At 37.3% G+C, this 25,008-nt stretch overlaps 3 protein-coding genes across 7 annotated transcripts in view; 2 read left to right on the forward strand and 1 right to left on the reverse strand.

The window, feature by feature from the left end:
* The window catches only part of Shep (alan shepard), a 35,607-nt gene extending 23,463 nt beyond the window's left edge, over positions 1 to 12,144 (forward strand). The window contains 6 exon segments of the mRNA XM_071787474.1: positions 3,507 to 3,664; positions 4,140 to 4,293; positions 4,399 to 4,593; positions 5,087 to 5,179; positions 5,483 to 5,649; positions 5,763 to 12,144. Coding sequence (XP_071643575.1) covers positions 3,507 to 3,664; positions 4,140 to 4,293; positions 4,399 to 4,593; positions 5,087 to 5,179; positions 5,483 to 5,632 — 750 coding nt within the window. The 3' untranslated portion in view covers positions 5,633 to 5,649; positions 5,763 to 12,144.
* LOC139818658 (ribosome biogenesis protein WDR12 homolog) lies at positions 12,000 to 15,575 on the reverse strand. Its single transcript, XM_071787475.1, has 9 exons — positions 15,231 to 15,575; positions 15,067 to 15,152; positions 14,788 to 14,998; positions 14,541 to 14,681; positions 14,173 to 14,348; positions 13,858 to 13,931; positions 13,518 to 13,764; positions 13,173 to 13,305; positions 12,000 to 12,858 (listed from the first exon to the last, which is right to left on the reverse strand). The coding sequence occupies exons 1-9, from the start codon at positions 15,347 to 15,349 to the stop codon at positions 12,720 to 12,722; spliced, it is 1,326 nt and encodes a 441-aa protein (XP_071643576.1). The 5' UTR covers positions 15,350 to 15,575; the 3' UTR covers positions 12,000 to 12,719.
* A 55-nt stretch (positions 15,576 to 15,630) lies between these two features.
* Positions 15,631 to 24,919, forward strand: Hip14 (palmitoyltransferase Hip14). 5 transcript variants are annotated; one of them, XM_071787468.1, is made up of 10 exons: positions 15,631 to 16,179; positions 18,180 to 18,318; positions 18,486 to 18,685; positions 18,915 to 19,124; positions 19,205 to 19,499; positions 19,622 to 19,822; positions 20,310 to 20,471; positions 20,542 to 20,710; positions 20,956 to 21,200; positions 21,349 to 24,919. In XM_071787468.1, exons 2-10 carry the CDS (start codon positions 18,181 to 18,183, stop codon positions 21,583 to 21,585), a joined length of 1,857 nt encoding a protein of 618 aa, XP_071643569.1. In that variant the 5' UTR covers positions 15,631 to 16,179; position 18,180; the 3' UTR covers positions 21,586 to 24,919. The 5 variants fall into 5 exon arrangements, with proteins under 5 accessions (XP_071643569.1, XP_071643572.1, XP_071643571.1 ...); XM_071787471.1 differs by having other exon boundaries at positions 19,220 to 19,499; XM_071787470.1 differs by having other exon boundaries at positions 15,647 to 16,179; positions 20,554 to 20,710.
* The last annotated feature ends 89 nt before the right edge of the window (positions 24,920 to 25,008 follow it).

Below are 25,008 nucleotides of genomic sequence, written 5' to 3' on the forward strand. Positions count from 1 at the left end.
CTCATACAACTAACTCCAATGGAATAGTTCCTTTAAGCTGACCGTGGTAAAAAGCACGGGGTGTGATGATCAGCAGCTGTGTGACAATGATGATGATATGATGATGTCAATCGCATGCGATATGATATAACTAAAAGCGATACAGTACCGTATTGTCGATTAATCCCATACCCGTAGGGTTACGTGGTTAAATCCGGATATAGGCGTTGTCTTTCCTCGGGGGAGGGGTGTTGGTTGGTTCAGATTCACACGTACACTTGTCTTACATATATGTACGAATGTATAATAAAACTTTAATCACAACACACCTACAGGTTGAAACGTGCAATCGGGAGCCGGTCGTAAGATTCAGACAGTACGGGACCTCACGTTCGGTAACTAAACATTACTTGTACTACATAAAAAAAAAAGATCAAATCGATTATTTCGTGTAAATCGTATAAATGTGAATGTTATTCGTGCAACAAATATAATTATATGAATATAAATGATCTTTATTACAGAGGATTACAGAGAGCCATAAACACGGAATAAAAGAAATAATTGGAATCAGATAAAATGAGCAGAACTACTCGACAGAAAATGTCAATGATAAATCAAGCTGTTGAATCTTATAGAAAAGTTCCCGATAGCATAGGTCGTATTCTCGACGAATCTGTGAACTGTTCTATCGGAATATAAAAGTACAATTAAGACATAAAGCAGCGGAAGCTCGATTGCTCGAACACCATTTAACCGAATATTCCATCATTCGAACGGCGTGAAAAACGTTCAACGATTGTCCGAGTCAGTCGCTTTTACGAGAAAACGTCCGTCCGAACAGTCGCATATTTTTCCTGTGCTATTCAAATGATCAGACATTCGGTCAAATGGCATTCGGTATAATGGAGTTTCTACTGTATCTGATCATATATACAGGACGTCGCGAAATGAATGACGGTGCGATTGATAACGAATCTGGTAGTGAAAACGGAAAGTCGGCGGTCTTGGAGTCCGCATACATTTACTGAAAAAAGAGCAAGAGCTCCGCTTTGTTAATAACTGTCTCATTTCGCGACAGCCCACATACATATGCGCACGTGGATACATCCATGTGCATATGTATATATGTATGTATGTATGTATATACATATATGTGTATACATATATATTTAAATGCCATCAGCTTGGCTTATATATCATGATATTTTCATTATTCGTTTTTTTGTTTTAATGCATTCGCAAGATTGAAGTAAATTGTCGTAAAGTATAAGTATATACTCAAGTAATCGTAGAATACTTTTGATTGATTCGTTGACAAAAGTGGTGGATCTCGAAATATGCTTGAGGGTGCATAATATCTCATCAGTCTTCAGACACGCATACGTTTCTACTCTTTTCTACATTCTCTTTGTTTCTTTTCTTTTCTTGTTTCTCCTCCTTGTCCTCTTTTGTTCTGTTTTACCTTATACTCTCCTGTGGAACTCATAATACAAAAAATCGGAGCATGAACACATGTATATGTACGTCTATATACTTCACATATATTATGTGTTTTGTGCGACACTATACTCGTCAAGAGTTGCTCTCTTCCTTCACATTCGTTCATTACTCATATATGATATATAACTGTATATACATATATTTATACATATATATTTATACATATATATATATGTATATGTAAAAATGCCTGTGCTTTTCTTTATCATGCTTCTCTTTCTCTCTCCCTCTCCCTCTCTCTTTCTCTCTCTGTTTTTCTCTGTCTCTCTCTCTATCTCTCTCTCTCTTTCTGTTTCCAATGAAATGTCACATGTTACTTGACCCTATTCTTTATTACCGCTTTGAATGGTTATTTGTAAAAACGACGAAGACGATTTCCGACACATGTAAATAACATTAGAAACGTGATGATAGATATGTAATTCGTAGGTACTTTTCTCGATTATCTCTCTTTTTTTTATGCTGCCGATGTGTAGAAATTTGGCCGCGTGTTTTTAATTGAAATTTTTTTCTTTTTTTTTTTTTTGCGGACGCTCTATGATACATTTACAGTGTGTATCGGTTATATACGTCATGAAATTTCGAAATGTCACGGTAATTCGAGACGATTACCATTGCGCAAACAAGCGTTTCATATCAAATTTCACCTCACGTGCACAATACACGGGAAAATTTGTCCAATTCCGTCTCACGGGGGAAAAAACGCGACAAAGTGTATGCACAAGCGACGTACTCTGGTTTCATTATTCCATATAAATTAAATAGAAAATCTAATAGAATATCTTCTTTAATAGAATTTCGACTGATATTTTGGCTGGTGACCACAGTAGAGAAGTTTTTACAATCTATGTTCTTTTTTTATATTTGTATATTTTATATCATTACAATTCGATACTTTTGTATGTTCCTATTTGATCCCTTTATCCGTTTTTTATTACATCTTCGTTCAGACTACTTTTACGTCTGACTTTGTCTACGCCCACTTTGCTCTTATCTCTGTCGTGTCTACTTCTTGGGGGACTCTAAATCCTGGAATCGTAGAAAAAACCGACGCGATCTTTCGACAGACTAGAGTCCTCACGCGGGTATCATTAATGTGTATGTGTATGGAATATAATTTAATACCTGTTCGCGTTAGCATGCTCTCTGCGCGCGGAAAACGCAGAGTCGGGAGAGCCGTATTTTTAGAGGTAGAAGTACACTAGCCGAGAGAGATGAATCGAATGCATCCCTAGAAGCAAGCAAATTTAGAGAGCCACCAAGAATGTGGTAACGTAATTGCCATGAAGCATGATGACCTTCCGACATTGAGACTAAATAAGCGTCCAGTCGGTACCACGTTCCGATATCGGTCTTCGATACCCATTTGTTCCCTGTTTTTGCACTCTTTCTTCGAAATTTTTAGACGGCGATTACTGCTTAATGGTCTCCTCGTAGTGTCAATGTTGGTAGAAACTTTTTTTTTTTTTACGTTTGTGCTATTTACAACGGGGCTATCGATACTTTTTTCACGCGTCCGGCATTTGAACTCATTTTTATCGCACGTGTCCGCGTTATCGCAGTTAGAAACATCTCGTTACTGTTTCGTATGTTATTTCCGTATGTTATTATTATTTCGATCGTCATTCAGTAAACTCGCGAATATCATTTTAACGTTCCAGACTAAGCGAGGAAATTGCGCGGTCGCCGCATACTCGTTTGTCGCAAGATTCTTCCTATCATTCGTTCGTATCACTCCACGTCAATCTGTGTCGATGATGAAAGTAATAAACGATACAGTAATGGTATTGAAATAGTTGGACAAATTTCGCAGGCGTGTTCAATCGGTTTCGAGTCTGTGCATTATCGTCTCGTCTTGCCTGTGCATCCATTTTTGATCGATCAAACTCACAGAGAGAGCGGCGATAGAAACGACAGTCGTGGAAGTTAAAATGATAATCCGCTTCAGATTTGTCTGGAAGTCATTATATCCATTGTGTCGCCCTGTTTTATGTAATTGCATAGTGTTTTTACTCTCTTCCCAGCAACAGGAGCAGGACCCCACCAATCTGTACATCGCCAATCTGCCGCTGAACTTCAAAGAGAACGACGTCGAGGCATTACTCGCTCAATACGGACAAGTTATCTCTACCCGTATCCTGCGCGACACTTCTGGCCAGAGCAAAGGAGTTGGATTCGCAAGGTTCGCAAAATCTATGATAGTATTGTCACTAGTTTCCTGACGGCTGTATTTACTTGGTGCGAGATTCGTTTCATCGGTAGAGAATAAAAATAATTAGCGCATCATATATATTGTTGCAGGTTTATTTAACATTACGATGTGATTTAAAAACGTCGGTTATAATACAATGCGGATTACGTTTACGAATGTACGGTTATATTTCGGGTAAATTTTTATTTTATATACAATACATAATACGATCTTCGTAATAAAATTAAAGAGTTTTGAATTGGCAAATACGAATTTATGTAACTTTCCGATAAGTAATCATTGAATTAAAAAAAAAAAAACATTTTAAACTTCAGGAACTCTTCCTCGTTCAGACTCTTTTGTCGAGACATGAATTTTTAATTATATTGCTACCGCATCTCTTGATTTGAAATTGTAATACATTAGAATACACGAGTAATCTAGTGTTTTTGCGACTGCATTACAGAATGGAATCAAAGGAGAAGTGTGAACAAATCATCCAAATGTTTAATGGAAAAGTCCTAACAGGCGCAAAGGATTCATTATTAGTTAAGTTTGCTGATGGTGGAAACAAAAAGAAATCGTTGTTTAAAAGTACAATATGGAGAGAAACCGGAGAGGTACGTGCTTTTCAGAAACAAATCTCAAAAGGTTTAATAAGCGAATCTTTTTGCGATTGAGGTAGTGCCAATGCAAATTTTCATTATTTTTATGTTTCCTTCCAGAATATGACATTGAACTACGACACGAGCGGCGTTGGTCAGAATGGCGTTGCTACGACTCATATGCTTCCAGCGACGGCTTTGACACAGTACAGTCGTCACTACAGTCAGGCATTGCCTGGTTACAGTGTGCCAGGCACTCCCTGGGTGGCTCCTTACCTCGTGCACCCTTCCCCGCCACATATGCAACAGGTTGACGTGAGTTTTTATACACTTTTCGTTCATTTTGTTTTATTGCTTTGCATATATGGTAGAAGAATGCCTTTATATCGAGTTTCGAATTCGAGAACTTAGCGTAATTTCGCATACATATGTGATTGGACACGATAAATTTTGTAGATTTAACATTCAAATTTGAATATAAGGCAATTCGATCCAAACTAACGCGTTGTCTCCTTTAAAATAGAATTCAATGGCATTCATTTTAGTGTTGTTTCAACTGTTGGAAACTTAATCTTAAAACTTAGTCTTAGTTGAAAACTTAGTCTTTTGAATTGAAATATCAGTATGTCTACGAAATTATTTAATTATCAACCACGTTTTTGGATACGCATTTTTTCCGTTTAGAAAGATCACGTTCAATTTGTGTCTTAGCTTTGTTATGAATTTTTCTTTTTTTTTTTCGGATTTTTTTCATCATTTGCTGATTATCGCTTCTGCTTCATCATTGGACTGTCGATCTTCATTACAGATGATACCGTCGGCTGATCCTAGTAATCCGCAGTACAGTATGATTCCTCAGCTTACCACGCAAATGTCTACCTTGCATCTCGGCACTGGTTCCGTAAGTTTTCTCTCGATTTTTTTAACAGCTATCCAGACATAAATCTCCAAGAAAGACGTCTCAAAGATTGAAGTCTAAACTATTTTTCAACGATATAGAAAGATTTAAATCTAAAAATCTCGACGATCCAGAATGTCTTAAATATTTAGATTGAATGTGTTAAAAATGCACGGAGTTGATAGAGACATTAGAGTTAAGCTAGGTCTTTACGATGTTTCTCGGACATTTGTGTTGTTGGGATGGATTAATTCGAGTCAATTGTGACAAATGACAACTGATCGTTTTTTCGTTTCTTTTTTTCAGTACATAGCGAGCCCGCATCCCTATCCTTACACTACTTATCCCGCCCCTAGCATTATTCACACCATGCCACTGGGCGAGTCGGAGCAAACGAGTAACGCAGCATCCCCCGACGATTCCTACCAGCAGTACCAGGCTCAACAGCCTAAGTAGGCCACGGTTTATAATAGGTCAGGATTCTTTCTTCCTTTTACGCCATACGATGCAATACTGTACCGAAATACAAATCCCTTAGCTCGTAATAAGACGACAAACAAACAATAAAGGGATCTTTCGGTTGCAGATGTACGATCGCGCTAAGGGTTACATGAATTAGGAAAGGATTACTGATTGACATATGAAGATATGCGTAGAATGAAGAAGAGCAACAGATACGAGAGCGGATTACACTAAGAATAGATTTGAAAAAAAAAAAACTACATTACGTAACGAATAAGATTCTTCCTCACGATAAATTGACTTGCCAGCGTTTTTATACGTTTTATCCAACAGTAAATAGAGGAAAGTAGATGATATTTTGCAACGAGTAGGCAGAGTGAATGTTGAGAGAATGCGTAAGAGTGAGAGAGAACGAACGAGCGAGCGAGAGGGAGTGAGAGAGAGAGAGAAAGAGAGAATATAATTGAAGGAAGTACAGGAAGACGAGTACGAGAGCGATCACGTGTCATCCGCGTGGAATGGCACGTGCTTCCATACTAGTATGGCTCCGTTAAAGCTACGTGATGTACAACACGTACACTTTCATGTACACACATACATACACTAAGAGAAAGAGAGACATCATACACGACAGTAACTAAAAAAAACCAAGTTATTTACGAAGAACAGTTTAGTGTCAAGCTAATAGGCTTCCATGATGTAACTTTAGGTATTATGTTTACTACGGACAGATGACAGAAGCTAATCGAAGCTAATCTCGAGAGCTCGACAGTATGGATAAGTATTTTAATGAGTGAGTGAAAGAGGAAGAATGTGTGTGTGAATGTGTTAACTATAAAGAACGAGAAAAGGAGAAGAAAAAGTAATACTGCTCAGAAATATACAAAGGAGAATTCTTCCCGAGAAAATAATAGTAAATAATAATAATATACAGCAAGAATGAGAAAGAGAGAGAGAGAGAGAGAGAGAGAGAGAGAGAGAGAGAGAGAGAGAGAAAGAGAGAAAGAGAGAGAATGTGTGTGAAAGAGAAGAGAGGATGCACTACTTCCAGGACGATGTAATGTTAGGCCTGTTCGTCGTTTTAGCTGAACTTGTTGCACAATTCAGTTAAAACGAACAGGCCTTTTGAGAAGAGATTCAAAGATTCATAATTACGACTAAAAGGAGGAGGTGTTTGTTCGCGAAACTCGCGAAGATACTTGTCTGCGGTTGAGAGTACGTGCACGTGAACACAATTCATCTTCCGCGATAGCGCACTTCACCTCATCCGTTCTCTCGCGTACAGGTTACATAAAATACACAAAACAGATATTTACCACCGCACCCTCATCAAAGTTCACGTATCTTTTCGAGTTCTTTTTTCATTTTCTGCTTTTACATTCAGAAACATTCCACACCGAGTATATGCGCGCATCGCTACGCGGAGGTATTTTTTAATCGGGAATACATCAATTTTTCTAGCGGCACCACGCATCTCTATCGCGTTGCGTTTCCTTGTTTTTTTTTTTTACGACAATGAACTTTTATTATAGATTAAATTTCAGAGACAAACTAGGAGAAGATAAATACGACGGTAAAATTTGTTTCTAAAACGGGCAAGGGGAGGAATGCAATTTTCAGGATCTACGTACAATTATTGTACGAAAGACGGAAAAAAGATGGAACAGTACTTTTTAGAGTGTTATATTTACGATGATTGCGAGTTAAATACGGATCGATATCAATTTTTAATTGTACAGTGAATACAAATATTTTTTTTAGAATTGTGCCTTTTCACACAGATCCGTTAAATGAAAGAAAGGGAGCGAGAAAGAAAGAGAGAGAAAGAGAAAGATATATATATGCAGGAGAAAATTGTTATAATATATTTTTACGCATCGTTAAATTCAGATGTGGAGTCAAATCTTAATTTTCTAATTAATATATCTGTAATTGTTTTTGTGTTAAATATCTCTATACATTTGTTTTCGTTGTCAATTTGATAGATTTTGTACGCGTGATTACATGCATTATCGAATTGGAATTGTCGGACTGTATGAGAGAAAATGAAATAGACATCCACACACAGCACAGAGACAGTCCGTAATAATAAAAAGAAAAAAAGAAAAAATCTAGGAAAATCAAATCGCGACAAGTCGAGAAACGGAACGCGAGATAATGAGAGAGCGAGAGAGAGAGAGTGAGAGTGAGTGATTGAAAATGTGTCTGAAAGAGAGATTAAAAAAAAATGAAGAAAAGTAGGTTTGTTACATGATGAGAAACTAGAATGTAAATTAATTTATTTTATCGAAGGAACGCGTTATATATATACTGTCGAGAAAGAATAAACGAAAGGTAAAAACGCAAAGATGCATCGATCTACACCGTACACATGTATACGTATACACGCCTATACAGATACACGCGCGTACAGACAGATCGAGGGGAGAGTAATCGAGACGACACTCTGTCATCTTTCGAGATGTCGAAATTGATGGCTGTAAATAAAATAAGTATTCGTCTGAATGATCAAACGGAAAATTCGATCGAGGAAGATTGAACTTCCTGAGCGTCTTTGCGACCGCGCGGATAATTGTATTTACCGAGATGAGTATATTTTCTCAAGAATTTGGAAATTTGCAAAAGTAAACGCTTATATTACTTGAATTCATTAAAATACCTTCGTGTTGAGCCCCGTTTGAGTCTTGATTATTCTTCACGTTACAACCTGCGCCCAATGAGATCTCCATCTCTTCCCCTTCTTCTGGATGTCTCTTCTCCCATATCTACCACCATCACCATTACTATCATCATCATCATCATTGCCATTATCGTCATTATTCGTGCATCCGGCGAAGTTTCGCGTTGTCCGACTTAGGATTGATAGTTGAGAATCGAGTGAAGAAGCGATAGAGAGGGAGAGAGTGTAAGAAAGCTTTTTACCAAAAATACGCGAGAATTGCAGACTACTCGCGCGACATACGAGAAACTGATAAAGGTGAAGAAGGCGAGCGGGTAATTAGATAGAGTTTTAGCGAAGAGAGAGAGAAAGAGAGAGAGAGAGAGAGATGAGTCGCGTAGTTATTATTATAATATTACAATAATGATGCTGTATTATTATAATTAACGATTTACTATTATTGACGTCATCTAAACGTATGAAAGATTTTTACACTGTTGAGACTTGAAGTAAATAATATATTTAGTTTATTTTGGTACATCACGATGACGAGAGAGTGAGAGTGAGAAATAGAGAGAACGAGAGAGATAAATTGACGAAAAAAAGGCCGAAGGCGAGGAAGTAGAAAGGCGGAATACGCTATTTTTTAAGAGACAGACTTTATTACTCGATTTGAGTCCACGCATTAAAGTAAAAAGTAAAAAAAAAAAGAATGCGGAGAATAAGTGTGAAAGGGAGAGTGACTGAGTGCGAAAGAGATTGTGTACGAAAGAGAGCGAGAGAGAGAAAAGTGAGTGAAAGATGGAAAGTGCTGAGAGGAAAGTGCGAAAAAGAGAGAGAGAGAGAGAGAGGAGCACTTATTAGCGAGTGCATATTGTGTATTTGTTACACAAGGCGAGATTGTCACCACTTGACTGACAAAAAAATCCACATGTGATTTTAATAGTAAATTTTGAGAATTTTACTAAATAGAGACTTGTATACACTAAAAAAAAAAGTAACTAAAGTAATTATCGTGACTGACCAAACGAAGAAAAGGAAAGAGGGAGAAAAGCGAGTATAACAGAGCAGCAGTAATAGTTGCGCCGATTGGTTCAGGGGATGAAGAAGGGAAAGAAGGGGATGAGAACGGCGGACACAATCTGTTGCGTGTCTAGCATCTCCGGATGCGGGCAAAGAGATTCCACGAGAGTAAATCCGGAAAAAAAGGGTAGCCGGAACAGAAAGAGAGTTAGAATGAAAAGGAGAGAAAGAGCGATCGCGAGCGAGAGTATAGTTATTATGTACAGAGAACGCGCAGACACGCGTCTTTTTTTTCTTGCGGCGACATGTTTTTCGCATAGGTAGAGTTGAACTTGATGATTAAAAAAAAAAAAAACCGTAGGCTAAGCGACGAGTGAGCGAGCACTCGCTCGGATTAGGAGATAATAGGAAAGGGGCGATCTTTTATCGGATTAAGAAGCGGCTAAGTTTATAAATAGACGTAGATAGGTAGAACAATAGTTTAGTTACATAGTAGTTAGGATACGAATATGCCTCTCATCCTCCGTGTCCCCTATCCTCCCTCTGTGTGTTGTCGCGGGCACGGGGGGCACGGGCGTGGGGCACCGTTCAGCCTATGCACCTCGCACCCGTCAAGACTGACTGGCTATTCATATATTGATAAATATATATACATGTATATATATGTATATATATGTATATATATATATATGTATATATACATATATATGAACTATTTGTATAATTGTATAAATAGTAAGGAACTATTTGCTTGCTGCGCACCGCGGGTCGGGTGCGTGGGCTGGCCGGATGTGGGCTCTTGCACTCGATAGGGTGCGGGGACTCGTGGGATTTCCGCGGCAGGAGTTGCCCCCCCATCCGAGGACCGGAAGCGCACGGAAACGATTCCTCCCGACTAGTCGCTCGGAGGGGTGCCCCCACGTTGGATCACGTGGACGTCAGACGCGAAAAATCATACGAATTTTTTTTCCTATGCGATTCTTTGCCTCTAACGCGAACCCTCCCCCTCGCCGCGGAAGCTCTCGGGCTTCCGCAGCCCGGCCGCCAACAAGTTTCGGGCAGGAAAACGGTTCTTGCCGTTGCGGACAATGCTGCTTTCCGTAAAGCTTTTCTCTAGAGTTTTTCGCGTAGACACTCTTTAGATTAGGCGTACCATAGTTGATAGGCTGATTGTAGAAAAGGAGACGAGAGGGAGCGAGAAACTGATTGAGCGAGAAGCGAGACGAAAAAATATAGGATGTTTTTAAGAGTAAAATAACATTAGTCGAAATCGGCTTAAGAGAGTGAAAGGAAATACGTGTACTTGTGCGTGTGTGTGTGAGATAGAAAGAAAGAGAGAGTGAATAGCGATAAAGCGAGGTCCGAAGTGAGACTAGATCATCGTCTTGTACTTCGGCTTGTACAGTCCTTAGCTTTCCAAGTTTTTAAGTCATTGTTTTACACGTGTTTGTTAAGCGACTTAGCTGTAATTATTCGAGACATCTTGGGTTTCTTCCTCTACACATCCTTCTCTTCCTCCCCCGATGTATCTCCGTGCCCCCCCCCCCCGTCCCTCCTTTCTTTTTTGCATTTGTACTCCGCTCGTCCTTCGTGTTCGACGGCGAACGAACCGACGAAGGGAGCGGAATTTGTAATGTAATTCTACGACGGAAGACGAGAGACACGTACCCCGTGCGTACCGCTTATCTTTTCAAGATCACGAGAGAGATAGAGAAAAGAACAGACGATAAAAGGGGGAACGATGTCGTCGGACGTTGAGGACTCTTTTTAAATCCGCGCGCGAGGATCAATTTGTAGAATTTCGAGAGTACTTTTAAGGCAAGAGGCGAAAAGAAAGCGTTTAGCATGTAATGTGAAGAAAAAAAAAATCTTTAGACGTTAAGGCAAGTTGTGTCATAGTTAGTTAAGAGATCTAGGGAGACTCTTAGGAAGTCGAATAGGTGCTGTAATAAAACAAAGTTTAACACAAGAAACAAGTCAGAATTAGATTTTTCATGAATAAAGTAAATTAAAAAATTAAAAAAAAAAAAGAATGAAAAAAGCTCGAGATGAGAGAAACGTAAAGAAAAAAAAATAAAGAACGCAACACACGCGACGTCGACGACACAAGGGGCATAAGCCACTAAAAAGTGCCCTTAGTTTATTTTGGATCGTTTAAAAAAACGCTAGTCTTTGTGTGTGAGAGAGAGCGAGCGAGAACGAGAGAAAGATAGTAATATGGGGATTTTTTTAGATAGGGTCTTCGGAGAATAAACAAGCAAACAAATGAAAAAAAAAAAGAAAAAAAAAAGGGAAAAAGGATTTAAAAAACAATCGTGCGACGAGAGAGAGAGAGAGAGAGAGGGGCCGACGAGAGTGTACGAACGAGAGGAAGAGAGTGTGCGCATGTGTGTACGTAGGTGTGTGCGTAACTTCGAAGAAGAAAAGAAGATAACGCGTACTGTCGAAGAACCGTCATCTGCCTATTTTACACACAGCACACGCTTATAAGGAACACATACATACATACACACACACACACATACACACCGCCACACACTTGTACAGAAAGAAAAAGAGGGAAAAAATGTGCGTGCGCTATTGCGGAGAGGATGCACGTTCTCCGCTGCTCCTGTATTATTACCGCGTAACACCCTATGTGTGTCTCTACTATAGGGGCGTGCACTTGAATCGGTGGTCTTTTTAGAGTTACTTACGAGTAATGAAGAAACGGTTTGGTAAATAATAAAATAATTCGCGATGCGCGGGAAAAGCGAATTCCCGGATTCGTCACGATTATCATCCCTTATTTTTGATCAATAAACGATCTGTTTTTGGGGATTTATGCCGACCGACACGACTCTTACTTCACCCATCTGGCACGGTTCTTCTTGAAGAAAGAACTTCAGGAAGAGAGGAAAGGAGAGAGCGGCTGCTAATCCAGGAACAAAAAAAGCAACCGATTTTTTTAAACAGATCCTTTATTAATATTTTTGCTTTTATTCCTTTTCATTATTACAAGAGATAAATTGTTGTTATTTGTACCATCGATCAAGCCTTTATATTCTTCACGTACGATATTATCATGTGATTGAATATAGAGTCGATTTCTCAATGGATTCGTAACTACACGCAAGTTTCGTTTCCAAAGATCGATATAAAAAGCACACTCAACGCAAAGAAAAAATTTCTCAGACGCAAAAGATAAAAATATTACATGGTCATTACAAGAAGAGATTGGAACATCCCTTTTGCCTAATAATAATTTCTTATTATTATTAATTTTCTAAATTTAAAAAATTATTAACTAATGTGACAAATTCAAGCACATAATCTTATGAAACAGGAGTTCCGATCGTTTCGATATCGATTATGCACAATGTTTTATAACAATTTCTATCGCACCTTGTTTAGTGCGAATTAGTGCTCTACGTAGTTGGATTTGAATATCCTTAGTGTGTTATCCGCACCACCAGACATTATCAGTTTAGGATTCGACCAGTCGCAGCTGAGGACTTTGTCATCGTGTCCCAGGAGATCGAACAGCGGTGCCTTGGGGCTGAAAAGGCATAGCAAAAGTTAATTTCGCATAAATCTCGGATAATACTATTATTTCTCCAATTTTCAGTTTAATTTCTGATTTAATTCTCCGATTGCAATAAATATCTGAATCTGATCGTAATTTTAATTTGAAGATAATTTTTTCGAGTAATCTATAATTTAACATTAAGATAGCAGTTCTAGCTCTCTAGAACAATTCTGAAAGTTAAATCGACCGTGCACAACCGAACGAAATTATACAAAATCCTCGTGTTCTTTTAACGGAGCATTTGAGAACAGTTTTCCAGATAGATATTTTAATCTGTGAACAACCTTCTGGTGTCCCAGAGCTTGACGATATTATCATATGCTCCCGAGATGAAGAGATGTTCGTCCACAGTCGACCAGCGTACTGACGACACCCACTGCGTGTGAGAGGTGAACCTAGCTTTCACGATTGCACCTTCTGAAATATATAATAACAAATTAATGAAGTTTGAAGTACTCTCTTAGTGTACACCAAATTAGTAAGAAGTTAGATAAATTGGAAATTCAAAGACGAGATAAATTTTCATAATGTAAAATTTAATATTCACTTTTATCAATAAAATTCGTAACCCTGATTTTGTCAAAGAAGATCGAAAAATTAGAAAAACATCGACAAGAGACTTCAAGCACCTGTAGATCTCGGATCATACAGCCTCACATGTTGATCGGCCGATCCCGCTATCACAACACGTGACAGTGGCGAATAGTCGATGTCGAAGAAGCACTTGTCACCGTGAATTTCCTGCTTGATGCCGTTTAATTCGGTATCCCAAGTCTTTATGGTATGATCCCACGAGCCTGTGATGATCTCCGTTTTGTCGGACCACACGATCCCGCTGATCGCCTGCTTGTGTCCCTTCATCGCACATTTTGGCGTCTGCGCGTAAAACAAATGCAACGATCAGGATAAATGATCTCTTCCTCGTAAAATTTTAAACATTAAACTGATGTTCATCAATAATCTGCATACCTTCGTTTTACTCGCGTATTCCGATCTTGCCCTTTTCGACGCGGATTCTCCAGTATCGTCTTCTTCTTGCGCAGCTTAAGAAAGAAAGAGAGATGTTTGTCTGAATAATTAACGTTTCACTATTGCCAAATTATATCCATATTCAGGTTGTTTTATAATCTCTAATTTTCTCTCTTCGCATTAAAATCATATTTTTAAAATAAGAAAATAATATATTACAATTTATGAAAAACATTGCATAATTTTAATTTTTCAATAATATGCATTGAGATCTGAGAAAATAAGATGTTCAATTTCTTACGCTACTATACTTACATGTTGACCATATGTATAACATATTATCCCAGGCGCCAGTTGCCATTAATGTTTTATCATAATTAACGCTGACCGCTTCGATGCTTCTTCTGTGTCCCTTGCAGACATGCACGCATTCCACAGAATTCCTCGTTATATCCCAACTCCATATCATACACGTCTGATCCATTGATGCGCTATATATTTGTGTAAATGTAAAATCATTGTTAAACACTTGTCACTGCGATATGCTTGAAGGTTCACCCATGTATCTCAAAAATGTTTTTTGCATATTGGTTTGATTAAACCTATACTTGACTACATAGGAGCAGGAAATTCATAGATATATCAATGGCACAAAATTGACTCTATATTTTATATCAAATTACCTAACGAAGGAAGCATTATCGTCATTGAGAGATATCCAGGCCACTGCTCTGACGGGAGATATATGTCCAGGAATTACAAGTTGATGTTTGCCTTTCAATGTCCAAATATGTAGCATATTATCGTAAGAACCAGTTAGGATCCTAAACAGAATCATTCGAGGTATCATTACTCCAGTTACGCTTCAGATGCCAAGCATATTGTAAAAATTGGTCTGTTGGTTTAATTGGCTCATAGTTAGGAACCAACCATTTTCCACAAACAGCAACAGCCGATACCCAATCGTCGTGCACCAGACAATCCTTTGGCTCTGGTGGAGGATGCTTCTCCACATACTCCACATCTACCACCTCTTCCGTAGAAACTCCTCTGTCAGCGATGTGTTCTGTCAAAGAGCTACGTAGAAACTGTGAGCAAACCAGGAAATCAAACTCCACTTGGTCCTGGACATCATTCGACTCTGCGAACAATCAATTTGGTCTTCAATGTGATCAGGACGTTCTTTTTTCATGATCAATCTTTCCTCACCTCTCAGAAGTTCGTTTATCAAACTGTTTAATTCGTCGATGACTATCGAGCTATGAACCGCTAAGGGATAATCCGGTACTGCATATCTAGAATCGTTGAAATTAAAATATAAACTCCGTTTAAGTCGACCGCGATGGAAAGAAAGAATTAAAATAATTTCTTACCTCTGCTGCTTGGTTACAAAACGTATCTGTATCTGGGCTTCGTCTTTATTCGTGGCCATCACAGATTTATCTTTCGATTTCATTTTAGGACGATTTTTCTTAATGGATTCAATTTCCATCGCAATCGTGTCGAATTTTCTGATTTTCCAAATTAATAGATTCCTAACCTCACTTCACCGCCACGAATTTCAAACGAGGCGTGCACCACGTGCGTCAACGAGATGTGCACTCGCATTTGCTTCGCGTTTTCGCCACTCGTCAGCGTTCGCGAACACGAACGCTTCTTTTCGATGTATTTCGGAATGCAGCGAAAACGTATACCATCATCATGACAGAGATGTCTCCACAATGTTCTTTATCCGCCGGTTCTTGTGCCGAATAATCGCCGATATTGCCGACCGAACGGGTTGAACGGCGTAGCGTTTGGTCGATATCCCTGCCCAATGCCCAAGCCCCCAAAGTGCTCATCGTCGCGTAAATCCCGTGAAAAACACGGTGACGATGACGGAGCGGGTGGTCACCAGCACCGCGGCGTTCCACTTCTGAAGCGGGAAGTGATCGTTCAGTGCTCGTGCTCGAGACGCCGGTCTCTGGAGTACTCTGGACTCGTCGAAGAGGAGGACGAGTGGACGAGTCACTCCAACGGCGGTGAAAGAGTCGCGCGATTCACATAATTCACGTTTCCCGCGATCGAGGAGGGTGCCGTTGACGAAAGGTCCGCCCCCGGTAGCTCGGCCGCCGTCCGCCGTGGTCTTCTTCGTGCATATGTGTGTGCGCGTGTGATATGCCGGCGCCCCACTCTCTGGTGCAGCACGAAGCACGATACGATTCGTCCCTTAAAACTGACTCCTCGCCTCGCACCCCGGGGGTCCGGTCGTCGTCGTCGTCATCGTCGTCGCCCGCTACTATGCGTACCACGTATTAACAGCGCATAAACGCCGTCGTCGAGGTAAGCCGGGCCGGGCCGTTTCCCCTAATTCCTCCTATATGTACGTATGTATGTGTGAAGCGATTTATTTTTGTGCGCGTTCCGAAGATCGATCAGCGAATGTATTGGCGATGAGTGCTTTTCTCCGCCGGTTTTTCCGCCTCCCTTTCCCTCTGTTGGGAACGGAAGAACGTGTCGCTGGTCGGTGTCGAGGGCGAGTTTCGAGGGTGAGTCGCGTCGTCGCGTCCACCTCCAAACGCCGAAAATAAACCAAGAGCGAAAAAAATGCGGGGGTATTTTGCGTTTGGAGTTCCGAATCGTTCGAGCGGAGAAGAAAATTAACTCTCGCTTCCTGTTTATCTTGCGATACTGATGTAATTAATTATCTACTTTGGATTATCTTACGGTCTGAAATAGAAAAGATTTGCGATACGCAGGTGTAATAAATAAAAATGTTCTGTCACTCCGATTCTACAATCGAGACGATAAGTGGATAGTGCTGTAAGACGAAAAAATCATAATCGTTGGATCTGTCTTTGCGATTCGCGATTCAAGAAATATAAATGTGAATAAAAATTGATTTTTTTTTATTTAAAAAATTGTTTGAGCTTTAATTAATTTTAACCCTTAAATGCCACACCTCTCAAGAATCTCGTAAATGACACATGGGGTCTAAAAGACCCCAGCATGAAAAATGTCTCCTTACTCATTGATTTTTTGATATTTAGTTATGAAAATTATTTTCAATGTTGTTCAAGGTTTAGAAAAGAGAATAAAATGCTTATATTGTTAAAATTTTAATTTCAACATAGTATAAAAAATTAAGTAAACTGAGTACTGCTAATTGTAAGTGTACAACCGGGTAGGTCAATCACTCAACTATCATCAATGGGAGCATGAGCTCCATTTTTGGGGGGAACATTTGAAAATATATCGATGTAAAGGATCTGGGGTCCGCTGGACCACGGGTGGCATTTAAGGGTTAAATGAATAGATACAGTATATCGAATTAACGAACATATAAACAAGACATTTTCCTTCTTTTTCCTCTCATTCTTATGGCTCGTTCGCTTAATGTAATATACTTAAAAGAAACAGATTTTTATATATGAGTATCTTGACTTTTGTTTACCTTTCTCTAAAGCATTATATATTAATAAATATAATATATTTGATGTAGTATATATAATATATACATATATACTTCGTACATTTTAAAAGCAACTAAACATGTAGATCTAATCATGTCTTAGGTATTCATTGACTATGGCTACGGTCAACGTGACGCTACAAATGCTTTGGAGCGTTCTTCTTCTCTTTCTTTCTTCATTGAAAGAAAAGAGAAGAGGAATGCTTCGAAGCATTTGTAGCGTCAAGTGGACCGCAGCCTATAGATAACATAGCTGGAAAAAGAATGACCCATCTTACAATCAGCCTTGAACACGTATGATTTAGCGTAATTTATATACACCGCAGCGTGCAACATTAGTCAATGACACGAATACGAAATAGTACATTAGTACATTGTGCGTCATGGGGGAATGAGCATTACGAGTCAGGGATATTGGTTTTTCAATTCGGCAAGGCCTCAGGCAGAAAACTTGGGTTTTTTGTCTAGTTGCAAGAGAAATAATAAAAGGACAACCGATTGATCATTGAATGTATTTTACAAAAAGAAGCAAAAGATATCAACTTTATTTCCTATTTCTATTACATAGGAGATTATCGATAAATAAATAAACAAAGTTTATATTAGCTATTATATTAGAAAAGAGAAAAAAAACAGGGAATTTCATGGATTGTGTCAGTGGTTAATATTAATTATGACTGAGTAGTTTTTGCTATGCCAGAAAAAAGTTTACTAATAACCAGCGATGACTATTTACATAAATATAAATTACTTCAAAGTTGTATAATATTGCTTTTGACTTTATTCGACTTAATATATCTTTTGCATTGATATTTTCTATATGCTAATGCAATCTTTAGACACTTATGTTTTTGTCCTGTGCTGGTTATAGCATGTACGCGCTGCAAATGCAAACCGCCTGCCAGGGCGAGGGCACCCGTGAGCCCGATGACCCCAGCACCCTTCATCAGGAACCAGTGCGACCTGCCACCCAAGATTGCAGTTCTTTCGATATTGTCAGAGCTACACAGGTAATCTCAATAGCCGAATTGTGAAGAATCTATTTACATCTTGAATTCATACTTTGAAAAGATGAAGATCCATATATATGCTATAACTCGAAAGTTTATAATAAGCTCATAATCATGCAATTTGCATTACTAAAAATATGGATTAAGATGACCAAGTGTATTTGCAGTATGGGGCGTTGGATCGAGTGACACAGTTGGTGGAAGGTGGTGCCGACGTGAACCAGCCGGATTCGGAGACTGTGACATTGTTGCATTGGGCTGCTATAAACAATCGCAAAGATATTGTTAAATATCTTATTGCAAAGGGAGCCGTAGTCGATGCTGTTGGCGGTGAATTAGCTTCCACGCCATTGCATTGGGCTACGAGGTCAGTATTTTAACAAATCGTCAATATTATTCCAATTGAGTGAAATTATGATTTCAATAAGAATAATTGAAAACTTAAAAAAATAAACAATTATACGCAACGCATAAAACTTCCTATGATTTTTTTAGCTTTTTAGCTTTTTAATCTCCATTTTTTAAATGTAAATTTACAAGATTACTTAAAAATAAAAGAACTTAAAAAGAGAATTAGTCTTCAATTGTGCTTCTAGACAGGGCCATCTCTCCACTGTTGTAATACTGATGAGGGCAGGTGCTGATCCAACCTTGAGGGATTCCGAAGGTTTCTCTTGCGTACACCTGGCGGCACAATTTGGCCACACGGCCATAGTGGCTTATTTGGTGGCAAAAGGCGTCAATCCAAATATGCCGGATAGAAGTGCCATGACTCCCCTTATGTGGAGCGCCTATAAAGTCAATAGGTACACAGAGCACCGAATTATTGTTCTACAAACGACTTGTTTTTCCAATAGAATAATGTTATGTTGGTTACTTTAAAAAGTCTTTCTTTTTACAGTCTAGATCCAACACGACTGTTGTTGACTCTAGGTGCGTCGCACTCACTTACCGATAATCTGCACGGTAACACAGCCCTGCATTGGGCTATTATAGCAAAAAACAACACGGCAATTTCCACCTTGGTACAACACGGAGCCTCGTTAGACGTGCCCAATTTTCAAAATGAAACTCCAATGACGTTGTTAGGCCCGCACATCGGCGCCGCGTGGTTAGGGCATAAAATCAGTCACGAAATTAAGGAGAAGCAAGGTCGTACGAGAACATGGTGTAGAGATAAGGTAATGATAATGTGTCATAAGTATATCGTAATATGTATCGGTGCATTTCTTTTCAGAGTTGATACGCTTTTTAAGAGAGAATTCAGCTCTTCTTGTAACATCATCGTGTATTTTTCTTGCAGAGAATTCGTTGGTATTGCATGGTCAGTACGCCATTTATAGCGTTTTATGTGATCGGTATGGTTCTACAGAGTGGATGGGATTATTTATTAAAACTAGGTGCCTTCATCACCCTTTATGTAGTGGTGTATCTAATGAACCATTTCGTGTTCGATGAACGGCTGTTTCTCATTTTGCCAATGTCGATTTATTTGGCAACCAAGGTAGGTGTAATTCCGAATTGTATTCTAGATAATCAAAAACGTTTACGTACGATTAGTTTCTGATAAGCTGCTAAATGTGATAAGACACTTTGTTGATAAGGTGATAAGCCTAAAGATAGTGTTACAACGCAATATTAAATAAATATTACAATAACACTATGGATAAACTAAAATTATTAGCAGTGTGCAACGATGTAATTAATACTTAAAATTAGTCATAATATTAAGAAATTTAAGTTCTTGTAAATGCTTACACGCATGATAATACATGTTTAATAATATGTATCTGAATAAGATTTTAATAAGATAAGGCGTATGAGAAGTGCAATAACTGCTTAGAAGTTATTAACATTATCGTCCACAAATATATCTTATTTAGACATTTTTTAATGTATTAATGAACAATTGCATCAATACATATAGGTATCGATTCACTGCTTGTCGATCTGTATAGTTAATAGCTGATTCTTTCTCTTTACTTTTTCAGATGTGGATATACGTCACATGGATATTCTGGCTAGGTATCCATGCAGCATGGTATTTATGGTTGTTATTAGTCGGTGGATCCGTTCCTCTCTGGATATGCTTCCTGCAGTCTTGGCGGGGTGATCCCGGAATTATCGTGGCTACTCAGGAGGATAAATTGAATGTACTAATGTTTTGTCATTTTCACTATTGTAAAACTATTTCATGTACACGAATAACAAATGTACACGTAGCTTTATTTGCAGACGATAATTGAATTGGCTGAGTCGGGTGGTTTCGAGCCGCAATGGTTCTGCAGTAGTTGTCTAGTCCGAAGACCCGTGAGATCTAAACATTGTTCCACATGTGATCGTTGCGTAGCGCGATTCGATCATCATTGTCCATGGGTTAATAACTGTATTGGTAAGCGGATACAAATACTTTATTTAGTATCAACATAATTTTTTTTGTTACTGACTGATAATCAGTTTACTATATCTGTTTATTTAGATTTTGATACTAGATTACTATTTTTTCTTATTTATTTTATTCTGTTTATACTTCTTTTGTCTTACTGGAAATTATTAAGTGTTACACATGTTTTATGAAAATTAAGTGTAAGACGATTTAAACACAGAATAGTTTTTATTACATCCTACAATTTTCAGGTGCACATAACCACAAGTATTTCCTTGGATTTGTGGCGTCTTTGCTGGGATTGTGTATCGTTATCTTATCTGCCAGTATACAATATTGGCAATTCGAGTGTTGGTCGAACTTAACGAACGGTCATAGCGCGGACAGCTATCTAGTAGCTGCAGCTACCTGCGATGCTTGGGTAATGTGGGTGGCAGCCAACACGTCCCTTCATTTTTTCTGGGTTGGGACTTTGTTGGCGTGTCAATGTTATCAGGTACGGCGATATTATATAATTGTATTATGTTAATATATTTTATATAAACAAACATTTATATAAAGAAAAATGGGAAGCTTTTTTTGATTTTTGAACATTATGTTACTGCGAGTGATCATGATTTTATTTTTTTTTTATGTGTTTGCAGATCATGGTCCTGGGAATGACAACGAATGAACGTATGAATGCCGGTCGTTATAAACACTTCAAGCAGGGGAACCCGTTCCATCGCGGTGCCCTGCAGAATGCCGCTGACTTTTGCAACTTCAGCTTTTGCGGAGTGAAGGCGAAACCTAGCTCGGATTGGTTGCACAGTTTCGATCTCAAGCAAAGCATCGAGAAGTTACCTTTGCTCGCGCAGAAAGATAATTTTCAGTATGTTTAAAGTTCTGTAAGCAGCCGTGAGAAGCTAATTGTACACACATACATACATACACCATATCACTTATGCCTGACGTACTCCTTGGGCCACCAAAGAGTTGCCGCAAACATGTAAGTGACTTTCCAGGACGGCAGTAATTATGCATACACGGGCGATTACGTTCGCATATTCTCTAAGCTCTATTATACAGCAATCGCTGAATAACAATTTTTCGATGTCATATGTTTCGATTTCATATGTCGTAAAAGACTGTTGCATTGCGAATGTGTGCATATCCCACCTATACTCTACTTAAAGATATCTATGAGTGATTAAACGATAAAAATGCACAAATTTCATGATTTAAATTAACTCTTTGTTGCCTAAACATAATAAGCATGAAAGAGTTTCTGTATCATTTAACTTTTATTGTAATATATAAACTATGATTATCGATAAATAGAGAGAGACATATGAAAAGAATTGCAGATTAGAAAACTAATTTGTAATTGGGCAGCATAGGGTTACTAATTTCTTCAATCAATCATTTCAATTATGCATCATCCTATTTGTATCTCTGATATCGAGATTTCTTTTTACCAAACTATAAAATAATTACTCTTTATATTAAACACATATTGTAAATATTTATCTTGAATCGTATTCATTTACTGACATTTATTGCTCATTCCTGATTTCATCTAATTTTAATATTGCGATTCATAAATAGCAACTAATGATTCAACTTGCTTTTTCAAGAAGTAAACGCACTTAGAATTTGAAAGTATATATATATATATATATATATATATATATATATATATATATATATATATATACTATTCAGTGATTATAAATTTATAAATCTGATACTTCTAATTGTACTAGTAACTTAAGCTACAAGATCACTGTCGTTACAATTATTTTCTTATCGATAAAATAATTGGAAGTCTATATATTTCTCATTAATGCAACTATTCGAAGAATATTTATATGCATTAATTCTCGACAAATTCTACAATTCATAATTGAAAAAATAAATAAATATACAAACGTGTAAAATTCATTGATAGACAAGAAATAACGAAACATGCAAATATGATGCAATGTTTAAAAATTCGTGTAAGGCGTAAAAGTAAAATAAATAATAAAGATGTGGGGCCTATGACATCGCTATAAATGTTATAAACTATGCAAATTAGAACGCATAAGAAAATCAAATGCTGTGCGATAGAATTATATAGCCAAAAGAGAACTACATAACAGCTATTTATACTGTTTACTCTATATTGTTCGAATTTGTAAGAGAGTCTACCTGACTTAAGTGCCATGTTATGCTTCTTGAAATGCATTTATGTACTCGACATCACATACTTCTGTTGAGATCAACTATTATTCGTATTGGTTACTGTTGCGACTAAAATGTAATATTTATAATAATTACGATATTTGCGAGATCACAAATCAATATTACAAATTATTCGTAATATTTATTTAAGGACTGTGTTATAGCGTATATGAAGCATATCTTGTCAAAAGCGTTTAAGTCACAAAGTCGCTTTTTATATGTTAAACAAAGAGTAAGTCTAGAGTATCGTTACGCTACAAAGAAATTTATTTAACTTGACTAAATACGACAGAGATCGATCTGTGTATTGTAACTTAGTATTTAACTCCAAACTGATAATTCTTTCAAATTATATGTACAAATTATTGCAGAAAAAAAATGAAAATTATTGCTTGTACATTCCAATTAAAGCGGTAGCATTTTATAACGAGGATGTAGAAAATGTCAATTTATAGAATATCTCATTAAATCTTTTGATTCCGAATAAGTTGATTGATGAAGAAGTATACTATATAAGTATAATTTTTTTAATGCACGCATAAAAATTAAAATTGTGTAAGTATAACGTAAAATGGTTTTCTCTAAGGCTCGAAAAGTGCATTTTACGTTTTATTTAATGTAAAGTTTTCCTGTTTTTAAAAGGAAAATAATTTTAATTTGATAATTCTTAATTTCGCTAAGTGTTGTAATGTAAAAGCGAATCGATCAAAGGTTGGATATTTGCACAGTACAGCTTTGATTTATGATTAATATATAGGTACAAATATATATTTAATATCAGAATTATTCTAAATACGCATTCATGCATGAGATGCATGGTGCGTTTAAATTTTAAATGCTAGTTCTATTAATGAAATTTCTGTTCCCTTCAATTATAGGAAATTCAATGATTGTTTATTTGTATGTAAATGTTTTATATTTGATTTGATGCGTCTATAAATAAGTATTTCAATTTTATTTTAGTATCGAATTTAACGTAAGGACTTTTTATGATTCAAGTAAATACGTCTTCGAGATCATTGATATACATTTAACTCTAGATTCGATTTACCGGTTGTATTAGTTCATACATATTTTCATGCCCGACGACTTCTTGTACAGAACGATAAGAAACATTCGTGTACAAAATGTTGAAAAACATACAGATAGTTTTAATATGGATATACTTCACATAGCAACCACACGATTTCTGCAAACCGAGTATTCCATGTCAATGTTGTTAGCAAAAGATACGTGTATAAATATGATAAATATAGCAATATATATAGAAGATACCAACTGATTGTACTATAATATAATTTGTCGGACAATTATATTTGTCAAAAGGATTACTTTGCGTCGGACGGCTGTATTCAATTGTTGCATTAATTACTTTTATTTCTCAGTCTAGTCCAAATGAGATTAGTAGCAAAACAATAGCATTGATATGTTTTGTTATGTGTTGTGATTACTTCCTATATGGAAGATCTAACCGTCGAAGTAAGCTGTACTAATCTTAACTTCTTCTAATGTATTTGTAATATTTGGAGATTTAGGTCGAAATCGATATAATTTTGCCGAATTTACAGATGGATAGAGAGAAACGAACGATATGAGCGCATAATGATTTTCGCTTAATTATACCGATTTCCATCCTCGCAAATCATGAGTGTCAATGCGTCGTTAAACAAGCGAAATAATATGATACAAAAGTAATAACACGTTTTTACAGCCGGGAAACATATATGTATATGTCATAACAATGGATGTTATTAACACACGCACGTTTCTTACATTGCTACATTTTCTTAAGCTCCATAAAGATAATTTTAAGATTTTAAGATACGAAATATATTTAATAAAAAAAAAGAAAAAAAACGGATTTACAGATATAAAGTTGTAATTCACGATGCGACACCTTTACCATTACTGTGATTTGCGAGGTAATACGAAAAACATATGTAATCTGCATTGAATGTTCGAATTGCTGTTAAATTTTTGACGAATTATAACATAATATATACACGATGAGATGGTGCGTTATTTACTTTTTAAGCGATAATCATCCTATTCTGCTTCCAGCTCTGTTCGATGTAAATAAAAGTCTAAATGTGTCTAAA

Source organism: Temnothorax longispinosus, chromosome 9 (assembly GCF_030848805.1).
Source record: "Temnothorax longispinosus isolate EJ_2023e chromosome 9, Tlon_JGU_v1, whole genome shotgun sequence".
NCBI classification, from domain to species: domain Eukaryota; kingdom Metazoa; phylum Arthropoda; class Insecta; order Hymenoptera; family Formicidae; genus Temnothorax; species Temnothorax longispinosus.